The following is a 23,593-nucleotide window of genomic DNA, read 5'->3' on the forward strand; positions in this document are numbered from 1 at the left end:
CCCATTGCATGTTCCCCCTTTTATCTACCCTACCCCTCACTTCAGCAAACTCCTACACCTTCTAATAAGTCTTAACTCTGCCCCTTTCTGGGAAAGTCATTTCCGAGTAACTCAGGGGGAGTCAAGTTTTGTATTGAAGTTTGTTTGGCTTCTGGAGCGTGAGCTTGGATGGTGAGGATAAACCTTACCCATTTCTGTGTCTCTAGTACTTTAGCCTGGTGCCTGGTGGTTTTGCTGAATGGATGATTTGAAATGATTATAGGAAAGCATGTGATGACAAGTGGAAGCACACCTGAGTAAACTGTGCTGGGGAAGTGGAACATTGTTCTCTATTCCGCCTAGACTAGGCCTTCATACAGGTGTGTATGAGACAGTCTATTTCAGAACTGGTACATAGGAACCCCACTTTTGGTAAACTTGCCGAGTTAGAAAATTCATTCTTACTAGAAAGGATTTTGAGGAGGTGGCAATATAATTAAGTCCGTGATTCAATGCCAGGAGTAGGAGACAGTTTTTTTCAGCAGTCCAGGGAGAGATGAGGGAGTCTCGCTGATAGTGTGGTAGAAGGAATGGTAACTAAGTAAAAGAGTTCCAGCTGGGGAGCTTACGTGCTATTCGGGAGAAATGACCACCACCCTTAGCCATATAATAATCCCTTGCTGATGACCGCATCACCTTCTCTGCAGAGACTGTCCCAGCCATCATGGAGGAGGCGGAGGTGGAGAGTCCTCTCAACCCCAGCTGTAAGATCATGACCTTCAGACCCTCCATGGAGGAGTTCCGGGAGTTCAACAAATACCTCGCGTATATGGAGTCTAAAGGAGCCCATCGAGCGGGTCTTGCAAAGGTGATTATCCTCAGATCCTTTAAACCAAAAATGATTACTTGGCCTTTCACTCAAGCTCTTAGTTTTCAGGATGTGGGAAATTGTTTCTTCCAAAGGAAGATATTTGCAAAATCTTTGCTCTTGTTAATCCATGTGGAGCGTTTGATTTCTTCAAAGAATAATTATCTTATTTTTCTTTTAACTATTTATACTAGGTTATGTTTTAGGGCTTCTTTTTAAAACCGTGAGTGGTTCCTGGAAACCAGAGAGATCCATGGACGGGTTTCAGAGGTGTGAGAGTATTCATAGCTTTCATCACTTTCTCATAGAGGACAGTTATTAACCTGAAGCTTAACTACTCCTCCTCTCCCCGCTTCCTCCCATCTCTCCTTCCCTCCCTCCCTCCTTCTCTTCTTTCTTTTTTTTTTTTTAATATAACAGGTTTTTTGAGACATAATTCACACACCATACGATTCACTCATTTAAGTAGGCAATTCAGTGGTTTTTTTCTATATTCACAGAGTTGTGCAACCGTCTCCGATATCTAATTCCAGAACATTTTTATCACCGCAAAAAGAATCTGTACCCATTAATAGTCATTCTCTATTCTGTTCTCTCCCGTCAGCCGTAGGCAACTAGGAATCCATTTTCTTTCTCTATAGATTTGCCTGTTCTGTTTTCTTTTCAGTTACTTGTTCACCAAGTGTGGAGAGTGCATGCTACATGCGAGGCACTATACCACATGTGGGGGAAGGTGAGGGGACAGAGCAGACAACGTTCCTGCCCACATAGAGCTTATATTCCAGTGGTAGCATCTTAGGGTGTTGAGATAAGGACTTTTAAGCAGAGACCCAGAGGATATAAAGAAACCAAGCTTTTCCAGATGTGGAGGCTGAAAGAATAGCAAGTCCAGAGGCCTAGAGGCTGACCTGAGCTTCATGTGTCAGAGGACCAGGAAGGTGGTCTGTGGAGCTGGGGCTCAGTGAGCAAGGGAAGTGGGTGTAAGTGAGGCGAGAGCCCTGGAAGGGGCCAGATCATATCGGGCTTGTCTGGCCACAGTAAGGCATTGGGGGTTTTAAGTGTGGTTGGAGGCGCTGACAGGCTTAGACAGAGGAGAGGAGGACATGGTGGCTGTTGGTTTATTCCTTATTTTTGTGACGTTATTTTGAAAAGATCACAGTGGCTCCCGCATGAAGAATGAATTTGTTGGGGAGGCAGAGCAGAAGCAGGGGGTCCTGTCACGGGTTGTTGTGATATGTTCAGAGTCGTGGGGCTGATCACTCCAGCAGTGAGTACAGCGTTGCCTGTTTGCACCCATACCCAAAGTTAGAGCTTTGTAAGAGAGATTGTCTGTGCAATTCATCCTTCAACCTGAGATGGATTATGTGTCCATTTCTTACTGGAAGTCTGTTTCAATTTAAAAGTTTCCCTTAGGAGAATATATTTTATTGCACTTAACTTCATTTTACTCTTGTTCTGAGTGAAGTTTATAATCTGGGTTTCTGTGGACTTGTCACCACGTAAATTCCTGAGCCCTGGCAGAGACTTCTTGACTGTGGCTGGGTCTTAGGCTCTCCTTGGAATCCCTGTCTCCATGGGAAGGGTCTATAGCACTGAGAGCAGAGAGGAGCTGAGGAGAGAGCTTCCAAAACTGCAGAGGTCGGTGTTAGTCCTGCTGCATCTGCCTACTACTGCGCTAACCCAGTTTGCGGACTGTTCTGGTGTCTGTCCCCTGAGGGCTGTCATGTGTTATGTATGGTCCAAGCCCCTCCTAGAAAAGGTTTAAAATTTGGGAAAATTAAGTTTAGTGAAAGTTTATTAGTGGTGAGTGAAAGCCAGAAAAGGAAGATAGGGGCTGGTCCCATGGCTGAGTGGTTAAGTTCTCGCGCTCCGCTTCAGGGGCCCGGGTTTCACTGGTTCAGATCCTGGGTGCAGACATGGCACCTCTCCTCAGGCCACACTGAGGTGGCATCCCACATAGCACAACTAGAAGGACCTACAACTAGGATATACAATTAAGTACTCGGAGGCTTTGGGGAGAAGGAAAAAAAAAAGTGGAAGATTGGCAACAGATGTTAGCTCAGGGCCACTCTTAAAAAAAAAAATAAGAAAAGGAAGATCAAGACACAGCAAAGAGAAAGTAAAAGCTTTTAATAAATTTCTCAGATGAGCTATCCTTGGTTTAACCACTTTATTAGGTTAGCTCTTATAAATATCCCATTCTTGGAACTTCAACACTTCCGGGATTATTTTGGAGGAGAAAAATCATTCCTTAGTTGAAGAGAATGATATCATTGCAGAATCATTTGACAAACACAGTTTTGTTCATAAATTCACAGTGAGTTAGCAAGGACTTGCGCTTTATTAGGGTCTGGGGGAGTCGGGGCTGTCTGTCTGTCCCCTTCTCTGGGCTCTGAATGCAGCCCTTTGTCCTGTTGTTCTCCCCCTTTTGTTTCTTGAAAACATATATCTCCCTGCGTCCCACTGAGATTAGGGAGTGTGCTGTGGTGGGTGGCACGTTGAGTAACCTTAGAAGAGGAGGCGGCAGCTCCCCTCACAAGGGAGTTGCAGGCACAGAGTCCACCTGTGCCGCCAGGGGCATTGTGTGACAACAGGAAGTTAATGAGGACCACAATTAGTTTCCGAAGGTTGAACAAAGCACACCTGAGTTCAGACTTTTTTTTGTGAGACTTAGTGACCAAATTGGAGATATTCATGTATTCAATCTTATAATAATTTCCTTTGGCTTATATTAGGAATGGAGTGAACTGTTTGTTTCTAGTCATTTTTACCATCTTTTACATCAAGTCACATAGACTCAGTTTCACCTACTTTCTTCCTTTTTCTGGAAGTTGCAACAATAATAAATGTATAAAACTGCACCAAATGAAGTCAAATTGTGAAAATCAAAACTGTATTAATGTTGCTACTTTACTTTGAGGGCCAGCCCTGGGGAACAGAGCCACCCATGGGATGCTTTATTAATGCACAACTTAATGAATTGGTCTTGATTTATGATTTGAAGAAAATGATTGAATAGTTCCAACAGAAGTGACTTTGGCCTCAGATTACAGTCTATCTTCGTTTTTCTTTTATCAGCACTTTTTAGGTTTATGCTTTAGATTTTTATTTCCAGAGTGAGCCGTTTCACACCCCAGCTTTCTGTCTACAAAGTTGATGATCTGGTTTGGGAAAGTGAAAAGAAGGACAGCCTCCTTAAATGTAAAACTTGTTTTTATGGAGAAAGATTATAAGGAACCTTTATTATATATGAAATGAGTGAAATTCTTCCACTGCAGTAATCTGGACGGAAACTGTCCTGGGCCATAGGTTATGCACACTGCATGTTTCCTGAATGGCCTGGAAAGTACAGATAGCGATCCATGTCCTCAAGGTGAGGAGTGATTGTAAGAAGCACTCCTCTTTCTCCTCCTGCTCCTTCCTCTACTACGTAGGTGGTAGTAATAGTAATACTTACTTCAAGATAAGTCGTGCAAATGCAGATTTTAATCGGAAATTTTCCACTAGGTATAGGGCGAGGAAATGGTGATATAAAAAAATATATTTGTATTTTGATATAATCAGGTAAACTTTAGTAGGATTGGATTTCCTTCATTTGGATTCACTAAATGTAAAGGTTTAACTTTGGAATCTTTTAAAGTCTTAAGCATGTGATTACATTTCCTATGTAAGAACGTCAGATGTGTTGAGATTTAAAATCATAGTCCCAAAATAAGACTTTTGTTATTTGCCTGAACGTACGTATTTTTTAAGTTCTGACTGAACACATTAGTCAAAAGTAAGTGAACAAATGCACTGAATAGTGACAAAGGTAATATTTAAATTTTTGTGAATTTACTGTATTCCTTGCTTCTCTAACTTTCGAAAAGAAAAATTACTACAAAAGTTTTTTTTGGGGGGGGGGTAAGCAACTGCTTTGTTTTTCACAAGAGAGAAGAATATTTAACTCTGAACATAATATTAATTTTGACTGTAGATATATTTATTTCTAAACAGGAGCCTGAGTAAATCCATGTTTTATTATTTTGAATTGCTCTGACTTATTTCTGATGAAGAAAAAGTTAGTATTTATAACACTTAAATACAAACCCCTCCTCTTTCAATGTTATTTTTTTTTGTTTGGCTTTCTGTTTTTGTTTATTTATTTTATTGAGTTCATCATAGTTTACATCATTGTGAAATTTCAGTTGTACACTACTTCTTGTTTGTCACCACGTAAGTGCTCCCCTTCACCCCCTGTGCCCACCCCCAACCCCCTGGTAACTACAGAACTGTTTTCTTTGTCCATGTGTTTGTTTATATTCCACATATGAGTGAAATCATCTGGTGTTTGTCTTTCTCAGTCTGGCTTATTCCACTTAGTATAATTCCCTCCAGGTCCATCCATGTTGTTGCAAATATGATGATTTTGTCTTTTCTTATGGCTGAGTGGTATTCCATTGTATATATATACCACATCTTCTTTACCCAATCATCAGTCGATGGGCACTTGGATTGTTTCCATGTCTTGGCTGTTGTGCATAGTGCTGCGATGAGCGTAGGAGCACATATGTTACTTCAGATTGTTGATTTCGAGTTGTTTGGGTAGATACCCAGTAGTGGAATAGCTGGGGCATATGGTATTTCTATTTTTAGTTTTTTGAGGAATCTCCGTACTGTTTTCCATGGTGGCTGTACCAGTTTGCATTCCCACCAGCAGTGTATGAGGGTTCCTTTCTCTCTACACCCTCTCCAACATTTGTTATTTTTAGTCTTAGTGATTATAGCCATTTTTACAGGCGTAAGGTGGTATCTTAGTGTAGTTTTGATTTACATTTCCCTGATGATTAGTGATGTTGAACATCTTTTCATGTGTTTATTGGCCATCTGTATATCTTCTTTGGAAAAATGTCTGTTCATATCCTCTGCCCATTTTTTGATTGGACTGTTTTTCTGTTGTTCAGTGGTGTGAGTTCCTTATATATTATGAAGATTAACCCCATGTCGGATATATGATTTGCAAATATTTTCTCCCAATTGGTGGGTTGTCTTTTGGTTTTGATCCTAGTTTCTTTTGCCTTGCAGAAGTTCTTTAGTCTGATAAACTCCCACTTGTTTATTTTTTCTTTTGTTTCCTTTGTCTGAGAAGACATGGTATTCAAAAAGATTCTTTTAAGTTTGATGTCAAAGTGTGTCCTACCTATATTATCTTCCAGGAGTTTTATGGTTTCAGGACTTATCTTCAAGTCTTTGATCCATTCTGAGTTTATTTTTGTGCATGGTGTGAGATAATGGTCTGCTTTCATTCTTTCGCATGTTGCAGTCCAGTTTTCCCAACACCATTTACTGAAGAAACTATCTTTTCTCCATTGTATGTTCTTGGTACCTTTGTCAAAGATTAGCTGTCTGTAGATGTGCGATTTTATTTCTGGGCTTTCTGTTTTGTTCCATTGATCTGTGTGCCTATTTTTGTACCAGTACCTTGCTATTTTGATCACTATGGCTTTGTAGTGCATTTTGAAGTCAGGGATTGTGGTGCCTCCAGCTTTGTGTTTTTTCCTCAGGATTCCTTTAGCAATTTGGGTCTTTGGTTGCCCCATGTGAATTTTAGGATTTTGTTCTATTTCCATGAAGAATGTCATTGGAATCTGATTGGGAGTGTATTGATTTGTAGATTACTTTGGGTAGTATGGACATTTTTAACTATGTTTATTCTTCCAATCCATGTGCATGGAATCTCTTTCCATCTCTTTATGTCATCATATATCTCTTTCAATAATGTCTTATAGTTTTCATTGTATAAGTCCTTCACCTCCTTGGTTAAATTTATTCCTAGATACTTTATTCTTTTTGTTGTGATTGTAAGTGGAATTATATTTTTGAGTTCTCTTTCTGTAAGTTCGTTATTAGAGTGTAGAAAATGCAACTGTTTTTTGTAAGTTGATTTTGTACCTTGCACTTTACTGTAGTTGTTAATTCTTTTGTTTTTTTCAGAGATTTTACTTTTCCTTTTTCTCCCAAAGCCCCTTGCTACACAGTTGTGTATTTCTAGTTGTGGGTCCTTCTAGTTGTGGCATGTGGGACTCTGCCTCAGCATGGCTTAGATGAGCGGTGCCACATCCGTGCCCAGGATTTGAACTGGTGAAACCCTGGGTCGCCGAAGCAGAGCACACGAACTTAACCACTCCGCCACAGGGCCGGCCCCTGTTAATTACTTCTAATAGTTTTCTGATGGATTCTTTAGGGTTTTCTATATATAATATCATGTCATCTGCAAAGAGTGAGAGTTTCACGTCTTCATTCCCTATTTGAATTCCTTGTATTCCTTTCTCTTGCCTAATTGCTTTGGCCAAAACCTCCAGTACTATGTTGAATAAGAGTGGTGATAGTGGGCATCCTTGTCTTGTTCCTGTTCTCAGAGGGATGGCTTTCAGTTTTTCCCCATTCAGTATGATGATGGCTGTGGGTTTGTCATAGATGGCCTTTATTGTGTTGAGATACTTTCCTTCTATACCCATTTTATTGAGAGGTTTTATCATAAATGGCTTTCGGATCTTGCCAGTGCTTTCTCTGCATCTGTTGAGATGATCATGTGGTTTTTATTCCTCATTTTGTTAATGTGGTGTATCACACTGAGTGATTTGCAGATATTGAACCATCCCTGTGTCCCTAGAATAAATCCCACTTGATCATGATGTATGATCTTTTTGATGTGTTGCTGTATTCGGGTTGCCAATATTTTGTTTAGGACTTTTGCATCTGTGTTCATCAGTGATATTGACCTGTAGTTTTCCTTTTTTATGTTGTCCTTGTCAGGCTTTGGTATCCGAGTGATGTTGGCTTCATAGAATGTGTTAGGAAGTGTTCCGTCTTCCCTGATTTTTTGGAATAGCTTGAGAAGGAGATAGGTATTAAATCCTCTCTGAAAGTTTGGTCGAATTCTCCAGGGAAGCTGTCTGGTCCAGGCTTTTATTTTTTGGGATGCTTTTGATTACTGTTTCAATCTCCTTACTTGTGATTGATCTATTCAGATTATGTATTTCTTCTTGATTCAGCTTTGGGATGTTATAAGAGTCTAAGAATTTAGCTATTTCTTCTAGATTATCCATTTTGTTGGCATATAGCTTTTCAAAGTGTTCTCCTATAATCCATTATATTTCTGTGGTATCTGTTGTTATTTTTCCTCTTTCATTTCTAATTTTATTTACCTGAGCTTTCTCTCTTTTTTCTGTAGGTCTGGCTAGGGGCTTGTCAATTTTGTTTATCTTCTCGATGAACCAGCTCTTTGTTTCATTGATCCCTTCCTACTGCCTTTTTTCTTTCAATAGCATTTATTTCTGCTCTGATTTTTATTATTTCTCTCCTTCTGCTGACTTTGGGCTTTGTTTGTTATTCTTTTTCTAATTCAGTTAGGTGTAGTTTGAGATTGCTTATTTGGAATTTTTTTTGTTTGTTAAGATGAGCCTGTATCATGATGAATTTCCCTCTTAATATGGCTTTTGCTGCGTCCCGTATGAGTTGGTATGGTATGTTTTCATTTTCATTTGTCTCCAGATATTTTTTGATTTCTCCTTTAATTTCTTCAGTGATCCATTGCTTGTTCAATAGCATGTTGTTTAGTCTCCACATCTTTGTCCCTTTCTCAGCTTTTTTCTTGTAATTAAGTTCTAGCTTCATAGCATTGTGGTTGGAAAAGATGCTTGTTATTATTTCAAGCTTAAATTTATTGAGACTTGCCTTTTTTCCCAACATATGTTCTATCCTTGAGAATGTTCTGTGCACACTTGAGAAGAATGTGCATTCTGCTGTTTTTGGATGGAGTGTCCAACTGGTCTAGCTTTTCATTTAATTTCACTATTTCCTTGTTTATTTTCTATGTGGATGATCTATCCATTGATGTGAGTGGAGTGTTGAGGTCCCCTACTATTATTGTGTTATTATTGTCTTCTTTTAGGTTTGTTAATAGTTGCTTTATGTTGGGTGCATAGATATTTATAAGGGTTATTTCTTCTTGATGGAATGTCCCTTTGATCACTATATACTGTCCCTCTTTGTCTCTCTTTACCTGTCTTATCTTGAAGTCTACTTTGTGTGATATAAGTATTGCGATACCTGCTTTCTTTTGTTTGCCATTAGCTTGGAGTATCATCTTCCATCCTATCACTCTGAGGCTGTGTTTGTTGTTGGAGCTATGTTTCCTGGAGGCAGCATATTGTTGGGTTTTGTTCTTTAATCCATCTTGCCACTCTGTGTCTTTTTATTGGAGAATTCAGTCCATTTACGTTTAGGGTGATTATCGATATATGAGGGCTTAATACTGCCATTTTATCAGTTGTTTTCCCGTTCTCCTCCATTTCCTTTGTTTCTCGTCCCATGTGTTTCGGTCTACCAATTGAGTTATGTAGTTTTTTATGTTGTGTTTCTTTGTTTTCTCCTTATTTATTACTCGTGTCTTTGTTCTGCTTTTTTGTTTAGTGGTTACCATGAGGTTTGTAGTCAAAAATCTCGTGTATAAGATAGTCCGTTTTCTGATGGCCTCTTATTTCCTTAGACTAAATCAATTCAGTCCCTTTCCTCTTCCCCTCCTAAGTTGTTTTTCTCACATCTTATTCCATCTTGTGTTGTGAGTTTGTGATTAAAATGACAAGATTGTGTTTGTTGTTGGTATTTTCCTTCCCTGTATCTTTAATGCTATTCTTGAGTATTTGCTAACCTATTCTGATATATAGCTACAATTTTCTCATTTTGTCTACCTGTTTATCTCTTTACTTCGTGCTTTGTCCCCCTTTTTTTTTCCAGGTGTGAGTTCCTTCTTGAAAATTTCTTGTAGGGTGAGGTCTCATGGCTATGATCTCCCTTACCTTTTGTTTATCTGGGAAAGTTTTATTTCTCCATCGTATCTGTAGGATATTTTCACTGGATAGAGCATTCTTGTCTGAAAGTTTTTGTCCTTCAGAGATTTCCATATGCCATTCCAGTGTCTGCCAGCCTGTAAGTTTTCTGCAGAGAAATCCACTGAAAGCCTGATAGGTGTTCTTTTGTAGGTTATTTTCTTCTGCCGTGCTGCCCTTATTATTTTTTTCTTGTCATTTGCTTTTGCCAGTTTCAGTACTGTATGCCTTGCAGTGGGACTTTTTACATTGACATATTTAGGAGATCTGGTAGCCTGTTCCACACAGATTTCCATCTCCTCTAGGTTTGGGAAGTTCTCTGCTGTTATTTCTTTCAACAAGCTTTCTGCTCCATTCTCCTTCTCTTCTCCCTCTGGAATACCTGTAATTCTTATGTTGCATTTCCTAATTGAGTTGGATATTTCTTGGAGACTTTCTTCATTTCTTTTTCATCTTAGTTCTCTCTCCTCTTCCATCTGGAGCATTTAAACATGTCTATCCTTGATTATGCTGATTAGCTTTTCTAGGATGTCTGCTCGAGTGTTCAGAGAATCCATGTTTTGTTTTATCTTTTCCATTGTGTCTTTCATCTCCAGTATTTCTGATTGATTCTGCTTTATAGTTTCAAGCTCTTTTCTGAAGTAGCTACTGAACTTGTTGAATTGTTTCTCTACATTCTCTTTTAACTCATTGAGTTTTTTGATGATAGGCATTTTGTATTCTCTGTCATTTAGATTACATATTTCTGTGTCCTCAGGACTGATTTCTGGGTACTTGTCATTTTATCTCTGGTCTGGAGATTTAGTATAATTTTTGATACTGCCAGAGGGTGTGGGTTTGTTTTTGTACATCGCAGTATTATTTGGTCGCAGTTACTGCCTGTCGCCACTGGGTGGAGGTCAAGAGCCACGTAATCTGAGCCCTCTGTGTTCTGCCGAGATCCCAGGCACTGGAGGCAGTGCTTGGCAGGTGAGGGGGAGGAGCGCTTTCTTCTGTGTGCTCTTGGGGTTTTTTCTCTCTGCCCTTGCTATCTGCTCTCTGGGGGTGTTGGCTTGATGAGGTCACCCGTGCGTTAGTTTTCCCCTAGGCTTCAAGCCCTTGGAGATCTTTGATGTTCCTGTGAATGAACATCCCCTTCCCCATTCCTTCCCTCTTGGAGGCAGTCCTTGGTCCTGGATCCCAGTCTTTTAGAGGGGGATGTGAAGTTTTCTCTTACCCTGTTCCAGCTCCTCCCAGGGGGGCTCCAGCCTCTCCGCCCTCCATCATATGGCTGCATGAGTCTCTCAGATGTCTTTTGTGTTGTGTTTGGATGTCCTATGTTGAAATATGAATGTCTTTTTCTTTGTATGGTGGGTGGGAGAGATTACTGGGAAACCTCACTCCGCCATGGTGCTGATGTCACTCCTTTAAATATGTTTTCAAGACAATGTAGTATGTTTATCCATCCATTTGATGATTGTCATATTCTTTTAAAGTATCAAGTGTTGTTTCCGATAGCATATAGCATGGTTGTCTGTATTCGCTCTCTCTTTTTTTTTGCTCAGGAAGATTCACCCTGAACTAACATCTGTTGCCAATCCTCCTCTCTTTTTTATGTGAGCTGCCACCACAGCATGGCTACTGATGAGTGGTGTAGGTCCTGGGAACCAAACCTGGGCCACCAAAGTGGAGTATGCTGAACTTAACCACTAGGCCACAGGAGCTGGCTGGTGTATTCTCATTTTAAACTAATATACCTTGGAGGAAATAAAATGTATGGTATCCCCATATTGCTGAGGAAAATTAGCGTTAGACTTGATAGCTTGTGTTTAATTTTTTTTTGGAGTTGATACTGTCCTTTCTCAGTAGTGTGACATTGACCAAGTTACTCAACTCCTGACCCCAAGTTTCCTTATCTGGTGAAACTTGATCCAAACCTTTCACAAAAGCCAGTTGCAGGTACATTGTAGATCTAAATGGGAAAGACACACCCTTAAAGTTCTTTGAATATAAAATAGAATGTCTTCATGCCCTAGTGTAGGAAAAAATATTTTTAAACAGAAGATCAAAGCAGTACCTGTAAAGGCAAAAGTAAACATGTTGGATTACATTATAATTAAGAACTTATGTTTATCAACAGATACCCTTAAGAAGATTGGAGGGCAAGTTCTAGGGTAAAAGAAGATATTTGGTATATATTCACACAAGTACATATAGATATTTACAAATATGCACATACACACACACGCATCCAAGAATAACAAGAATTTGTAAAGAGTCCCTATACATTAATAAGAAAAGACCCACAATGCAGTAGTAAAATGTGCAAGAGACTTCAACAAGCACTTTACAAAAGAGGATATCCATTGGATCAGTGAATTTATGAAAAGACTTTTTTACTTATCAGGAAAGTGCAAATAAAATCCACACTTGGGTACCATTGCATACCTACCAGGAAGACTAAAATTTAGATGAGCAACACTGTAAATGAGGATGTGGAGCAACAGGAGCTCTCATACACTGATGGCGGGAATATGAATGGGTCCAACCACTTTGACAAAAGTTTGGTAATAACTGTTAAATTTGATCTACACATATCCTATGTCCCAGTAATTTCACTGTTAGGAATGTCTGTGTATGTGTGTGTGTTGTAGAGAACTGTGTGCACGTATGTGGCAGAAGATCAATATGACAATATTAATAGCATTGTCATTTACAATAGCCAATAACTGGAAAAAAACCAAGTAACCACTAATGGTCACCAGTTTATGAGTAAGTATTTACATCAAGTAGTACTGAGCAGGAATGAAAAGAAATGAACTTCAGCTACATAGCTTATCATATTTGAATCTCACAAAAATATTGAGTGAAGTATAAAATATAAACCTTAAAGAATATATGTACATATGGATGATTATATTTCTATACAGTTCAAAAACTGATGTTAGAGATGCATACCCAGGCATAAAACTATAAAGTCCAGAAAGGGAACGGATACCATAAATGCTGTGACAGTGGCTGCCTTTTAGGCAAGAGGAGAGTGTGTTTGGAAAAGGGCTTTTGTAGGGCCTGTGAGGTGTCATCAGTATCCTTACACCTGAGCAGTGGGTACTCTGGTACTTGCTTTATGATAATTCACAAAGCTGTATAATATGAATATATTATGCATTTTCTCTGTGTGCTATCTGTATTTTGCAATTAATTTTTTTAAAAGTTTGTCTTAAAATTTTAATAAAGTAGATAAATTCTAGCTATAAATCATGACTTAATTCATAACTTTGTTCCTTCTAATTTTTAATCATGTGGATATGACTTCGTGGTCTTAGTGTTTACTTATTTTTTCATTGTTAGTAATTAAATATTTAAATACTATGGGAAAACAGTGATGTGCTGAGCCACCTCATACAGGCACAGAAAAATTGATAGCCCACTCCTCTTTCTTAGTCCATGTTCAGTGACATCACGTTGGTAAGCTCAGATTGGCCATGGTGGGAGTAGTTATACCATGAAAATAGACAAAAGCTACAAGTCAAGGTTTCTCCCACCTTCCCAGAAAGCTGGTTGTTAAACATTTACTAGCACATCACTCTTTTATTTGCCATATTGTGTGAGAGGTATTTAAAGAAAATAATGTTGACTACACAAATATTTACTTATTTTTCTCATATTAATGTGAATGGCATTTGATCTTCAGTAAGTTATTTTACTTCTGTTTCTCTCACTTTTAAAGGTAAAATTAAAGGTAACATTTAAAATTGAGAGGTTAACAGTATCAAGTAAAAAATAAGTTAACACAAATACAGTATTTGTATTACAGTATTTGGTATACTGAGTACTTAATAAATTTTTCTGTTAAAATATTTGTATCAATAAGGTGAATATTTGAGGGAAGGCAAGCATTTCCCTTAATGCAAATCTTTATGGTTCTTTTACACGTTTGTTGTAGAAATGCTGATAAATTCTTCACTTGTACTCTGTTGGAATATGAAAGCTAAATAACTACCTGGACTATTTTCAAGATAATATTTTATTTTGTTATTTTATTCTAGGTGATTCCTCCTAAGGAGTGGAAGCCGAGGCAGTGCTATGATGACATTGATAATTTGCTTATTCCAGCACCAATTCAGCAGATGGTCACAGGGCAGTCAGGACTGTTCACTCAGTACAACATCCAGAAGAAAGCCATGACGGTGAAGGAGTTCAGGCAACTGGCCAACAGTGGCAAGTGAGTGGATGCAGTTTGCTGTTTTTCTTTCAAAGATGTACGTCAGCTTGATCAGAAACCAAGTAGAGGAGGAGCTTGTGATGAAAAACTGGAGTCTCCTGCAACAATCTCTTTTGGTCCTCATTTAACTTTCTGTTCTTGAAGTGGTTGCCTACTTACATTTAGTTTACTGCTAAGGAAATTGTTTCTCATTTTATTTTATCATCTCATTCATAATATCTGTAAATGCTTTTTTTCTATCCTTTAGTTACCATGAGTTTTTTTTATTGTACTCATGATTCATCTTTGTTATGCAAATTTTCTTCTTTGCATACCAATGTCTGAGTCTTAAATGATAAATTATATATATTAAAAGATGAGTAATTAACAAAAATTCCTTGAAAGACTTGAGGGGTCACCATTTTATTGTGTTAGTTACCTATTGCTGTGTAACAAATGACCCCAAACATTAGTAGCTTAAACCAACAAACATTTAGTGTCTCAGTTTCTGAGGGTCGGGAATCCGGGAGTGACTTAGCTGGTAGGTTGTGGCTCGGGGCCTCTCATGAGGTTGCAGTCCAGATGTTGGCTGTGTCACCTGGCTGTGCATCTGATTAAGTCCTTTGGATGAATTTAGTTGACAACTTTTTTAAAAAAATGTATATTTGATATAGTAAGCACTTGACAGTACTTAGAGAATCTTAATTCTGTATGTGAAGTTCCTATTATGGAGCATTCTGGCTGTTCCAAAGGAGTTGAAAATTTTATATTTAGTTCGAGTTCCTTCATTTGAATTTTTTCGGTAGGTGTTAGTAGAGCCTCGTTGTTTCAGGTCTCATTGACTGAGATTGGGAAACTTTCGTCATAGACTGGACTGGTTTGCTTTCAGACTCTTGAGGAACTCTTGGATAATAGTGCAGTGCATTGGAACAAGATTGCAGAAGCAATTTTACCCAACTTTGTACAGGTATAAACTGATCACTGTATTCTGTTATCCATCTTGTAGTATCTGTTTCCAGCGTCATTCTTAAAGTGTTAATTAAATAGGTTAGTTCATTTAGTGGAACCTCTACTTAGCTACTTTGATATTTCAAGAGACAATTTGTACTTGAAAGTTATCAGGTTATACTTATCAGACAGTGTTTGTTTATATTAATCATAACATAATATGATATGATAATATCATATGTATGATGATAATAATCGTAACTACCATAGGAGAGGTACAAAGTGCAATGGAGTTTCAAAGGAAGATGAGACCTCTGTGGTTGTTAATCAGGACTGGAGTACTTTCATTTTGTAGGTGCTGTTGAGATGGATTTCGAAGGATGGTCACAAATGTTTTTACCGGTTACAGAAGCAATACATGTTTATTTAAAAGTTCAAACGTTACAGAAATGCATAATTTTAATTACCAAAGACAATCATTGTTAATATACATAGTAATTCAAAATATTGATGAGAGCAGGTGCTCGAAGTCCTTTGTCTTCTTGTCATAGAGAAACTTTGATTGTCATCTCTAGTCCCTTTGATTATCCTGGGATGGTATCAATTTTTTATTTAGAGGGAATTTATTTTACCAAGCAATTATTTCGTTCATATCTCTGTTCAATTTTTGCTCTGGTGCCTTAGTTGTGGGTTTACTCTTCCTGAAGATAGCCATTCAGGTGATGTTGTCTGTTTTGTGTATCACTGTATATACCCAGTGCTTGGTACAGTATGTGGGATATGGTTGGTGCAGTTTATTTCAATGTCTGTTGATTGAATGAATAGTGTCATGAAAGCTAAAATATACTTGAAGTGGTGTAAATTATTAGACAGACTGTAAAGATTTACTTACTAAGAGAAAGTACATTTCTTGATATTCTGAAGTTTAAAAATGAGTTTTAAAAATAGTTGGCTCTCAGGGCTGGCCCAGTGGCGCAGCGGTTAAGTTCGCATGTTCTACTTTGGCGGCTCGGGATTCGCTGATTCGGATCCCAGGTGCGGACATGGCACCACTTGGCAAGCCGTGCTGTGGCAGTGCGTCTCACATATAAAGTAGAGGAAGATGGGCATGGATGTTAGCTCAGGGCCAGTCTTCCTCTGCAAAATGAGGAAGATTGGCAGCAGGGCTAATCCTCCTCCTCCTCAAAAAAAAAAAGTTGGCTCTTTTTTTAGTTGTGAAATATAACTATTATGGGAAATTATCTGAAAGGTTATTTCCACATTAAATTTTATTTCTTTCAATGTTAATTTATCTTTTGAGTTGAATTAATTTCATTATAATTGTTACAATGTTAAAATACTTTTGAAAATTATCTTTTTATGTTTCCTCTGCCAGTTTCATATGGAAATTTATTTCAAATCACAGTAAAATGGGTTTCTAAGCCACAAACCAAGGCTCTTGCTTGCCCATTCACAGCTCCACTAAGATCACACGGTCTTCATGTGGAATGGTCCTGAGATGAGACTAGTTTTCATGGGAGGCAGGAGGCATGCTGCTGGTCTTTCTCTTCATCTCTTTTCCTTCAGAACATGCCCTTGCACAGGCACACAGTACATACTATGCTTGGTGTAGACAGTAGAGAGGATAACATACTCATTTGGTTACTAACACCACTTAGTCCAGAGAAAATCTAGAGACCTCCAACATACTGTGAAACTTTGTGGAGGTGAGTAATACGCTCTTTTGCATCGCTTATGTTACCGATCTATACTTTCTTCTGGGCATGGAGCTAAGGTGCTTTACATAATTATCTGATGAGTCCTCACAACAGCTCAATGGTTATTATCCTGTTTTCTAGAGAAATAACTGAGCTCCAGAGAGATTCAGTCCCCTGCCCAAGGGTACGTAGATTAGAATTGGCAAAGCCTGGATTGAAATCCTGGTAGTCTGGTCCTGGAGCCCTATCTCTTAACAACTGTACTATAGCGAATGGAAGGTTCTGGCTAAGAAGGCATGGTTAAACCAGTTTTGAGTAATTGGTACTGGATTTGTGGACCAGCTGTGATTGTTTGAGAGTCCATTAGGGATGGAACCTGTAGCCAGGATTCATGGGAATCGAGCACCAACTAAGTGAACTGGTCACTTTTTTCAGGTTTAGAATCAGCATTTGTTTCAAATATTCAGAGGTGTTAGAATTTAACTTTAATAGCCAACACTAAACTATGGCTTTCTCTTTTAGAGTTATGAGTTGTTAAAAATTGATGATGATTAAGTGAGTGTATAGTGATAGATTCTTTAGGTCTTATAGTGAAAGGCAATTGAGGGCTTCAGGTTCAAAAATCCCAGAAGTTTCACTAGATGTCATAATAAACCACATCTCTGCTACCTTTCTTATCGCCTGACTCAGACCTCTGGTTAGCTTATTTAGCGTCTGCCTGGAATTCCTGTTAGTACTGCAACCTGCTACTCCAAGTGGTGGAATGAAGTGGAGTTACTGGTGCTTTCATGCTCATCCTTTTTATTTTTGGCTGTCCTGCGAGATTCTAATGTTCTGGGTAAATCAGCAAATTATTCTGTATTTCAAATACAGTTGTTAAGTTGTTTGGTATTCTTGCGGATTGCTTAGATAACCAGTTTGGGGTCACAGTATAGTGGATATGGATGTTGATTGTTTGATAATTATTCAGTCTAAGTCCAGTGGGCTTTATAGGGATTGCTGTTAAACACTTTTCTTTTTTTACTGTTTGTTCCATTATTTTCTCAGTTTGCTGATTTCTTTGCTTATTTTTTTCATGTAGAAACATTGGTATTTTTTTGTGATAATATAAGATTATTGCGCAAAATCCAGATAATACAGAGAAGGAAGTGCCTTTCTATAATTCCTGTGTGAGAGAGAACCGTTAAAGATTAATAATTTGGTGTGTATTTCTTTGTGGCCATTTAATGTATAGTTACAGATATTTTTTACATAAATAGGATTACAGTACACTTACTATTCTGTAACCTGCTTTATTCACTGTGGGACGATTTTAATGTCAATGTAAAGAAACATCTACCTTATTTTGTGTTCTGTGTTTTGTTTAACTTAGCCCAGGTTGCTGAACATTTGCTCGAGTTTTCAGTTAAAGCTGCAGCAAACATCCTGGGTCATATACCGTTGTACACATCTCTGTGTTGTTAGGATGAGTTGCTAGAGTTGGATTTTAGAGTCAAAGGGATACATTTTTTAAGGTTTTGATCTATGTTGAAAAATTATACTCTGGAAAGTTTTTACCAGTTTATACTCCCACATCATCTGTGTAAGAGAGGTCTCATTCCTCCCTACCATTAATATATTAAGCCTTTATCAATCTAATGACTGCAAAGTAGCTTATTTAGTTTTACTATATTGGATTTTCAGTGAGATTGTCCTTTGTCAATTTTTCTATAGAGGTTTTATTTTTTACATGTAAATTTGTAAAATTTCCTGGTGTAGTATAATTGGTTAAAATTTTAGGAAATAGGGGCCAGCCCCATGGCTGAGTGGTTAAGTTCTTGTGCTGTGCCTTTGGCAGCCCAGGGTTTTGCCAGTTTGGATCCTGGGCGTGGACGTGGCGCCACTCATCAGGCCACGGTGAGGCAGTGTCCCACATGCCACAACTCGGAGGACCCACAACTAAAATATACAACTATGTACTAGGGGGATCTGGGGAGTAAAAAAGCAGAAAAAAAAAAAAGATGGGCAACAGTTGTTAGCTCAGGTGCCAATCTTAAAACAAAAATTTTTTTTAGGAAATATTTTGAAAGCTAAAATAACGAATTTTTAATTCCCTGCTTCTATTGTTGATACTTTCAGGAAAGTATTTTCCTTACTTACTCAAAAATACAAAGTTTTCATATAGAGTTACAGAATCTTAAGAGTATTCAGATATCTTTGACAAACACATTTGTATATTTACTTGTTAGATTTGACAACATGAGTTGCTGCAGTGTTTTCATTTTGATACGTCTTTGCTTAGAAAGCAATTTAAATGAAATGAATGAGGAAAATCTTAAAATTGCCTTACTGGTTTGTGCTTTTTTTAATCTGCCTTTTCCAGATACTGCACTCCAAGGTACTTGGATTATGAAGATTTGGAGCGCAAGTATTGGAAGAACTTAACTTTTGTGGCACCAATCTACGGCGCAGACATTAATGGGAGCATATATGATGAGGTATAGTTATATCATAATAGATTTTGAAAAGGTTCGTTTCATGTTACTATTTTTGTTACCATTTCAGGGAGTTGAGAAATAGTCGTTTGTTGTACTTTGTGTGATCCATAACTCCTCACAGAACAGGAAGTGCAGATGCATCAGTAGGATTTCTTTTTTTTTTAAATTATTTTATTGAGGTTATATTGGTTCATAACATTGTATAATTTCAGGTATATATTATTATATATCAGTTTCTGTATAGACTGCATTGTGCTCATCACGAATAGTCTTGTTTTTATCCGTCACCAAACATACGTGCCCTCCTTTACCCCTTTTGCCCACCCCTCACCCTCTTTCCCTCTTGTAAGCACTAATCTGTTCTCTTTAGCCATATGTTTGTTTATCTTCCACATATGAGTGAAATCATGTAGTGTTTGTCTTTCTCTGTCTGGCTTATTTTGCTTAACATAAAACCCTCAAAGTGCCTCCATGTTTTTGCAAATGGGACGATTTTGTCTTTTTTTATGGCTGAGCAGTATTCCCATTGTATACATATACATCATGTCTTTATCCACTCATCCGTTGGTGGGCACTTGGGTTGCTTCCACGTCTTGGCTATTGTGAATAATGCTGCAATGGATATAGGGGTGCGTAAGTCTCTTTGTATTGTCGATTTCATGTTCTTTGGATAAATACCCAGTAGTGGGTTAGCTGGGTTGTATGGTATTTCTATTTTTAAACTTTTGAGGAATCTCCATACTGTTTTCCATAGTGCACCAGGTTGCATTCCCACCAGCAGTGTGAGAGTTCTCTTTTCTCCACATCCTCTCCAACATTTGTTATTTTTTGTTTTGGTAATTATAGCCATTCTGAAGGTGTAAGGTGATATCTCATTGTAGTTTCGATTTGGATTTCCCTAATAATTAGTGGTGTTGAATATCATTTCATGTGCTTGTTGGACGTCCGTATATCTTCTTTGGAAAAATGTCTGTTCATATCCTCTGCCCATTTTTTGATTGGGTTGTTTGTTTTTTTGCTGTTGAGCTGTATGAGTTCTTTATGTATTTTGTAGATTAACGCCTTGTTGCATAGATGCCTTGCAAATATTTTCTCCCCGTTGGTGGGTTATCTTTTTGCTTTGCTCATGGTTTCCTTTGCCTTGCAGAAGCTTTTTAGTCTGATGTAATCCCATTTGTTTATTTTTTCTTTTGTTTCCCTTGCCTGAGTAGACATGGTGTTTGAAAAGATGCTGCTAAGACTAATGTCAAAGAGTGTACTCCCTATATTTTCTTCTAGGAGTTTTATGGTTTCAGGTCTTACCTTCAAGTCTTTAATCCATTTTGAGTTAATTTTTGTGTATGATGTAAGATAATGGTCTACTTTCATTCTTTTGCATTTGGCTGTCCAGTTTTCCCAAAACATTTATTGAAGAGAGTTTCCTTTTTCCATTGTTTGTTCTTGGCTCCCTTGTTGAAAATTAGCTCTTCATACACGTGTGGTTTTATTTCTGGGCTTTCAGTTCTGTTCCATTGATCTGTTTTTGTGCCAGTACCATGCTGTTTTGTTTACTATAGCTTTGTAGTGTATTTTTAAGTCAGGGATTGCGATGCTTCCAACTTTGTTCTTTTTTCTCATGCTTCCTTTAGCCATTCGGGGTCTTTTGTTGTTCCATATAATTTTTAGGATTCTAGGTCCTATTTTTGTGAAGAATGTCATTGAGATTATAATTGGGATTGTGTTGAATTTGTAGATTGCCTTAGGTAATATGGACATTTTAACTATGTTCTTCCAATCCATGAGCATGGAATATCTTTCCTTTTCTATATGTCTTCTTTGATTTCTTTCAATAATGTCTTATAGTTTTCAGTGCACTTGCACAGGGGCTGCAAGAGTGCAGCCCCTTTTTCTTGGATGCTGCTGCTTACCCCCCAACCTTGACTGGCCACTGAGGCCTCTGAGGGGCAGGTGCCCGTATGCTCAGCATTATTGTATTCCTTGAAGGAGTCTGCTGGGGTCTCCCCTCCACTCAGTTCCAAGATGCTTTCTATAGGTCTTTCACCCCTTGGTTAAGTTTATTCCTAGATATTTTATTCTTTTTGTTGTAATTGTAGATGGGATTGTATTCTTGATTTCTGTTTTGGTTAGTTCACTATTAGTGTATAGAAATGCAACTGATTTTTGTAAGTTGATTTTGTACCCTGCAACTTTACTGTAGTTGTCAATTATTTCTGATAGTTTTCTGGTGGATTCTTTAGGATTTTCTATATATAGAATCATGTTGTCTGCAAACAGCCAGACTTTCACTTCTTCCTTTCCAATTTGGATACCTTTTATTTCTTTTTCTTGCCTAATTGCTCTGGCCAAAAGCTCCACTACTGTGTTGAGTAGGAGTGGTGAGAGTGGGCACCCTTGTCTTGTTCCTGTTCTCATAGGGATGGCTTTCGGTTTTTCACCATTGAGTATGTTGTTGGCTGTGGGTTTGTCATATATTGCCTTTACTCTGGTGAGGTACTTTCCTTCTGTACCCATTTTATTGAGTGCTTTTATCATAAGTAGATGTTAGATCTTGTCAAATGCTTTCTCTGCATCTATTGAGATGATCATGTGATTTTTATTCCTCATTTTGTTAATGTGGTGTGTCACACTGATTGATTTGCAGATGTTGAACCATCCCTGCTTCCCTGGTGTAAATACCACTTGATCATGTTGTATGATTCTTTTAATCTATTGCTGTATGCAGGTTGCCAGTATTTTGTCTAGGACTTTTGCATCTATGTTCATCAGTGATATTAGCCTGTAATTTTCCTTCTCTGTGTTGTCATTGCCTGGTTTTGGTATCAGGGTAATGTTGGGCTCGTAGAATGAGTTAGGAAGCATTTTGTCTTCTTCACTTTTTTGGAATAGTTTGAGAAGGATAGGTATTAAATTTTTGAATGTTTGGTAGAATTATCCAGAAAAACCATCTGGTCCTGGACTTTAATTTTTGGGAGGTTTTTGATTACTGTTTTGATCTTTTTACTTGTGATTGATCTATTCAGATTCTCTATTTCTTCTTGATTCAGTTTTGGGAGGTTTATGAGTCTAAGAATGTATCCATTTCTTCTAGATTGTCCAGTTTGTTGGCATATAGTTTTTCATAGTATTCTCTTGTAACTTTGCACTTCTGCAGTATCTTTTGTAATTTCTCCCCTTTCATTTATAATTTTATTTACTTGAGGCTTCTGTCTCTTTTTCTAGTGTCAGGCTAAGGGTTTGTTAATTTTGTTTATTTTCTCAAAGAATCGGCTCTTAGGGGCCAGCCTGGTGGCACAGCAGTTAAGTGCGCACGTTCCGCTTCTTGGCCGCCTGGGCTTTGCCAGTTCGGATCCCGGGTCTGGATATGGCACTGCTTGGCAAGCCATGCTGTGGTAGGCGTCCCACATATAAAGTAGAGAAAGATGGGCATGGATGTTAGCTCAGGGTTAGTCTTTCTCATCAAAAAGAGGAGGATTGGCAGTAGTTAGCTCAGGACTAATCTTCCTCAAAAAGAAACAAACAAACAAAAGAATCAGCTCTGTTTCATTGATCCTTTCTACTGTTTTTTTGGTGTCTATTTCATTTATTTCTGTCCTAATTTTTATTATTTCCCTCCTTCTACTGACTTTTGGCTTTGTTTGTTCTTTTTTTTCTTGTTCTGTTTGGTGTAGTATAAGATTACTTCTTTGAGATTTTTCTTCTTTGTTGTGGTAGGCCTGTATTTCTATGACTTTTCCTCTAAGAACTGTTTTTGATGCATCTCAGCAGAGTTTGTATGTTGTATTTTCAGTTTTGTTTGTCTTCAGGTATGTTTTGGTTTCTTCCTTGAGCCGATGATCATTCTCTAGCATTTTTAGTATCCAAGTATTTGTGACTTTCCCAGCTTTTTCTTGTAGTTGATTTCTAGTTTCATAGCATTATGGTCAGAAAAGATTCTTGATATGATTTCAATCTTCTTAAATTTATTGTGGTTTGCCTTCTTTCCCAGCATATGATCTATCTTTGAGAATGTTCTATGTGCACTTGAGAAAACTGTGTATTCTGCTGTTTTTGGTTAGAGTGTTCTATATATATCTATTAAGCCCATCTGACCTATTTTCGTTTCAATCTGCTATTTCTTTGTTCACTTTCTGTCTGGATGATCTGTCCATTGATGCAAGTGGGGTGTTGAGGTGCTCTACCACTATTGTGTTGCTGTCCGTTTCTCCCTTTAAGTATGTTAATAGTTGCTTTATATACTTTGGTGCTCCTGTGTTATGTGCGTATGTATTCATAAGGGTTATGTCCTTTTTGTGGAATGTGCCTTATATCATTGGATGCTGCCGTTCTTCGGCTCTCTTTCTCTTTTTTATCTTGAAATCTGCTTTGTCTGATTTTAGTATGACAGCACTTGCTTTCTGTTGCTTACCATTTGCTTGGAGTGTTGTCTTCCATCCCTTAACTCTGAGCCTGTGTTTGTCTTTAGAGCTGTGTTTCACAGAGGCAGCATATCGTTGGGTCTTGGTTTTTAATCTATCCAGCTACTCTGTGTCTTTTGATTGGAGAATTCAATCCATTTACATTTAGAGTATAAG

The 23,593-nt window shown here is 38.0% G+C and overlaps 1 protein-coding gene across 3 annotated transcripts in view; it reads left to right on the forward strand.

Annotated features, from left to right (window-relative positions):
* The window catches only part of KDM4C (lysine demethylase 4C), a 390,883-nt gene that overhangs the window by 34,799 nt on the left and 332,491 nt on the right, over positions 1-23,593 (forward strand). For all 3 annotated transcript variants that reach the window (XM_005605001.4, XM_070248477.1, XM_070248476.1), the window contains exons 2-4: positions 687-847; positions 13,746-13,921; positions 18,908-19,022. In XM_005605001.4, coding sequence (XP_005605058.2) covers positions 704-847; positions 13,746-13,921; positions 18,908-19,022 — 435 coding nt within the window. In that variant the 5' untranslated portion in view covers positions 687-703. The remainder of the gene's footprint in view (positions 1-686; positions 848-13,745; positions 13,922-18,907; positions 19,023-23,593) is intronic.

The sequence above is a fragment of the Equus caballus genome, chromosome 23, assembly GCF_041296265.1.
Source record: "Equus caballus isolate H_3958 breed thoroughbred chromosome 23, TB-T2T, whole genome shotgun sequence".
Classification (NCBI taxonomy): Eukaryota; Metazoa; Chordata; class Mammalia; order Perissodactyla; family Equidae; genus Equus; species Equus caballus.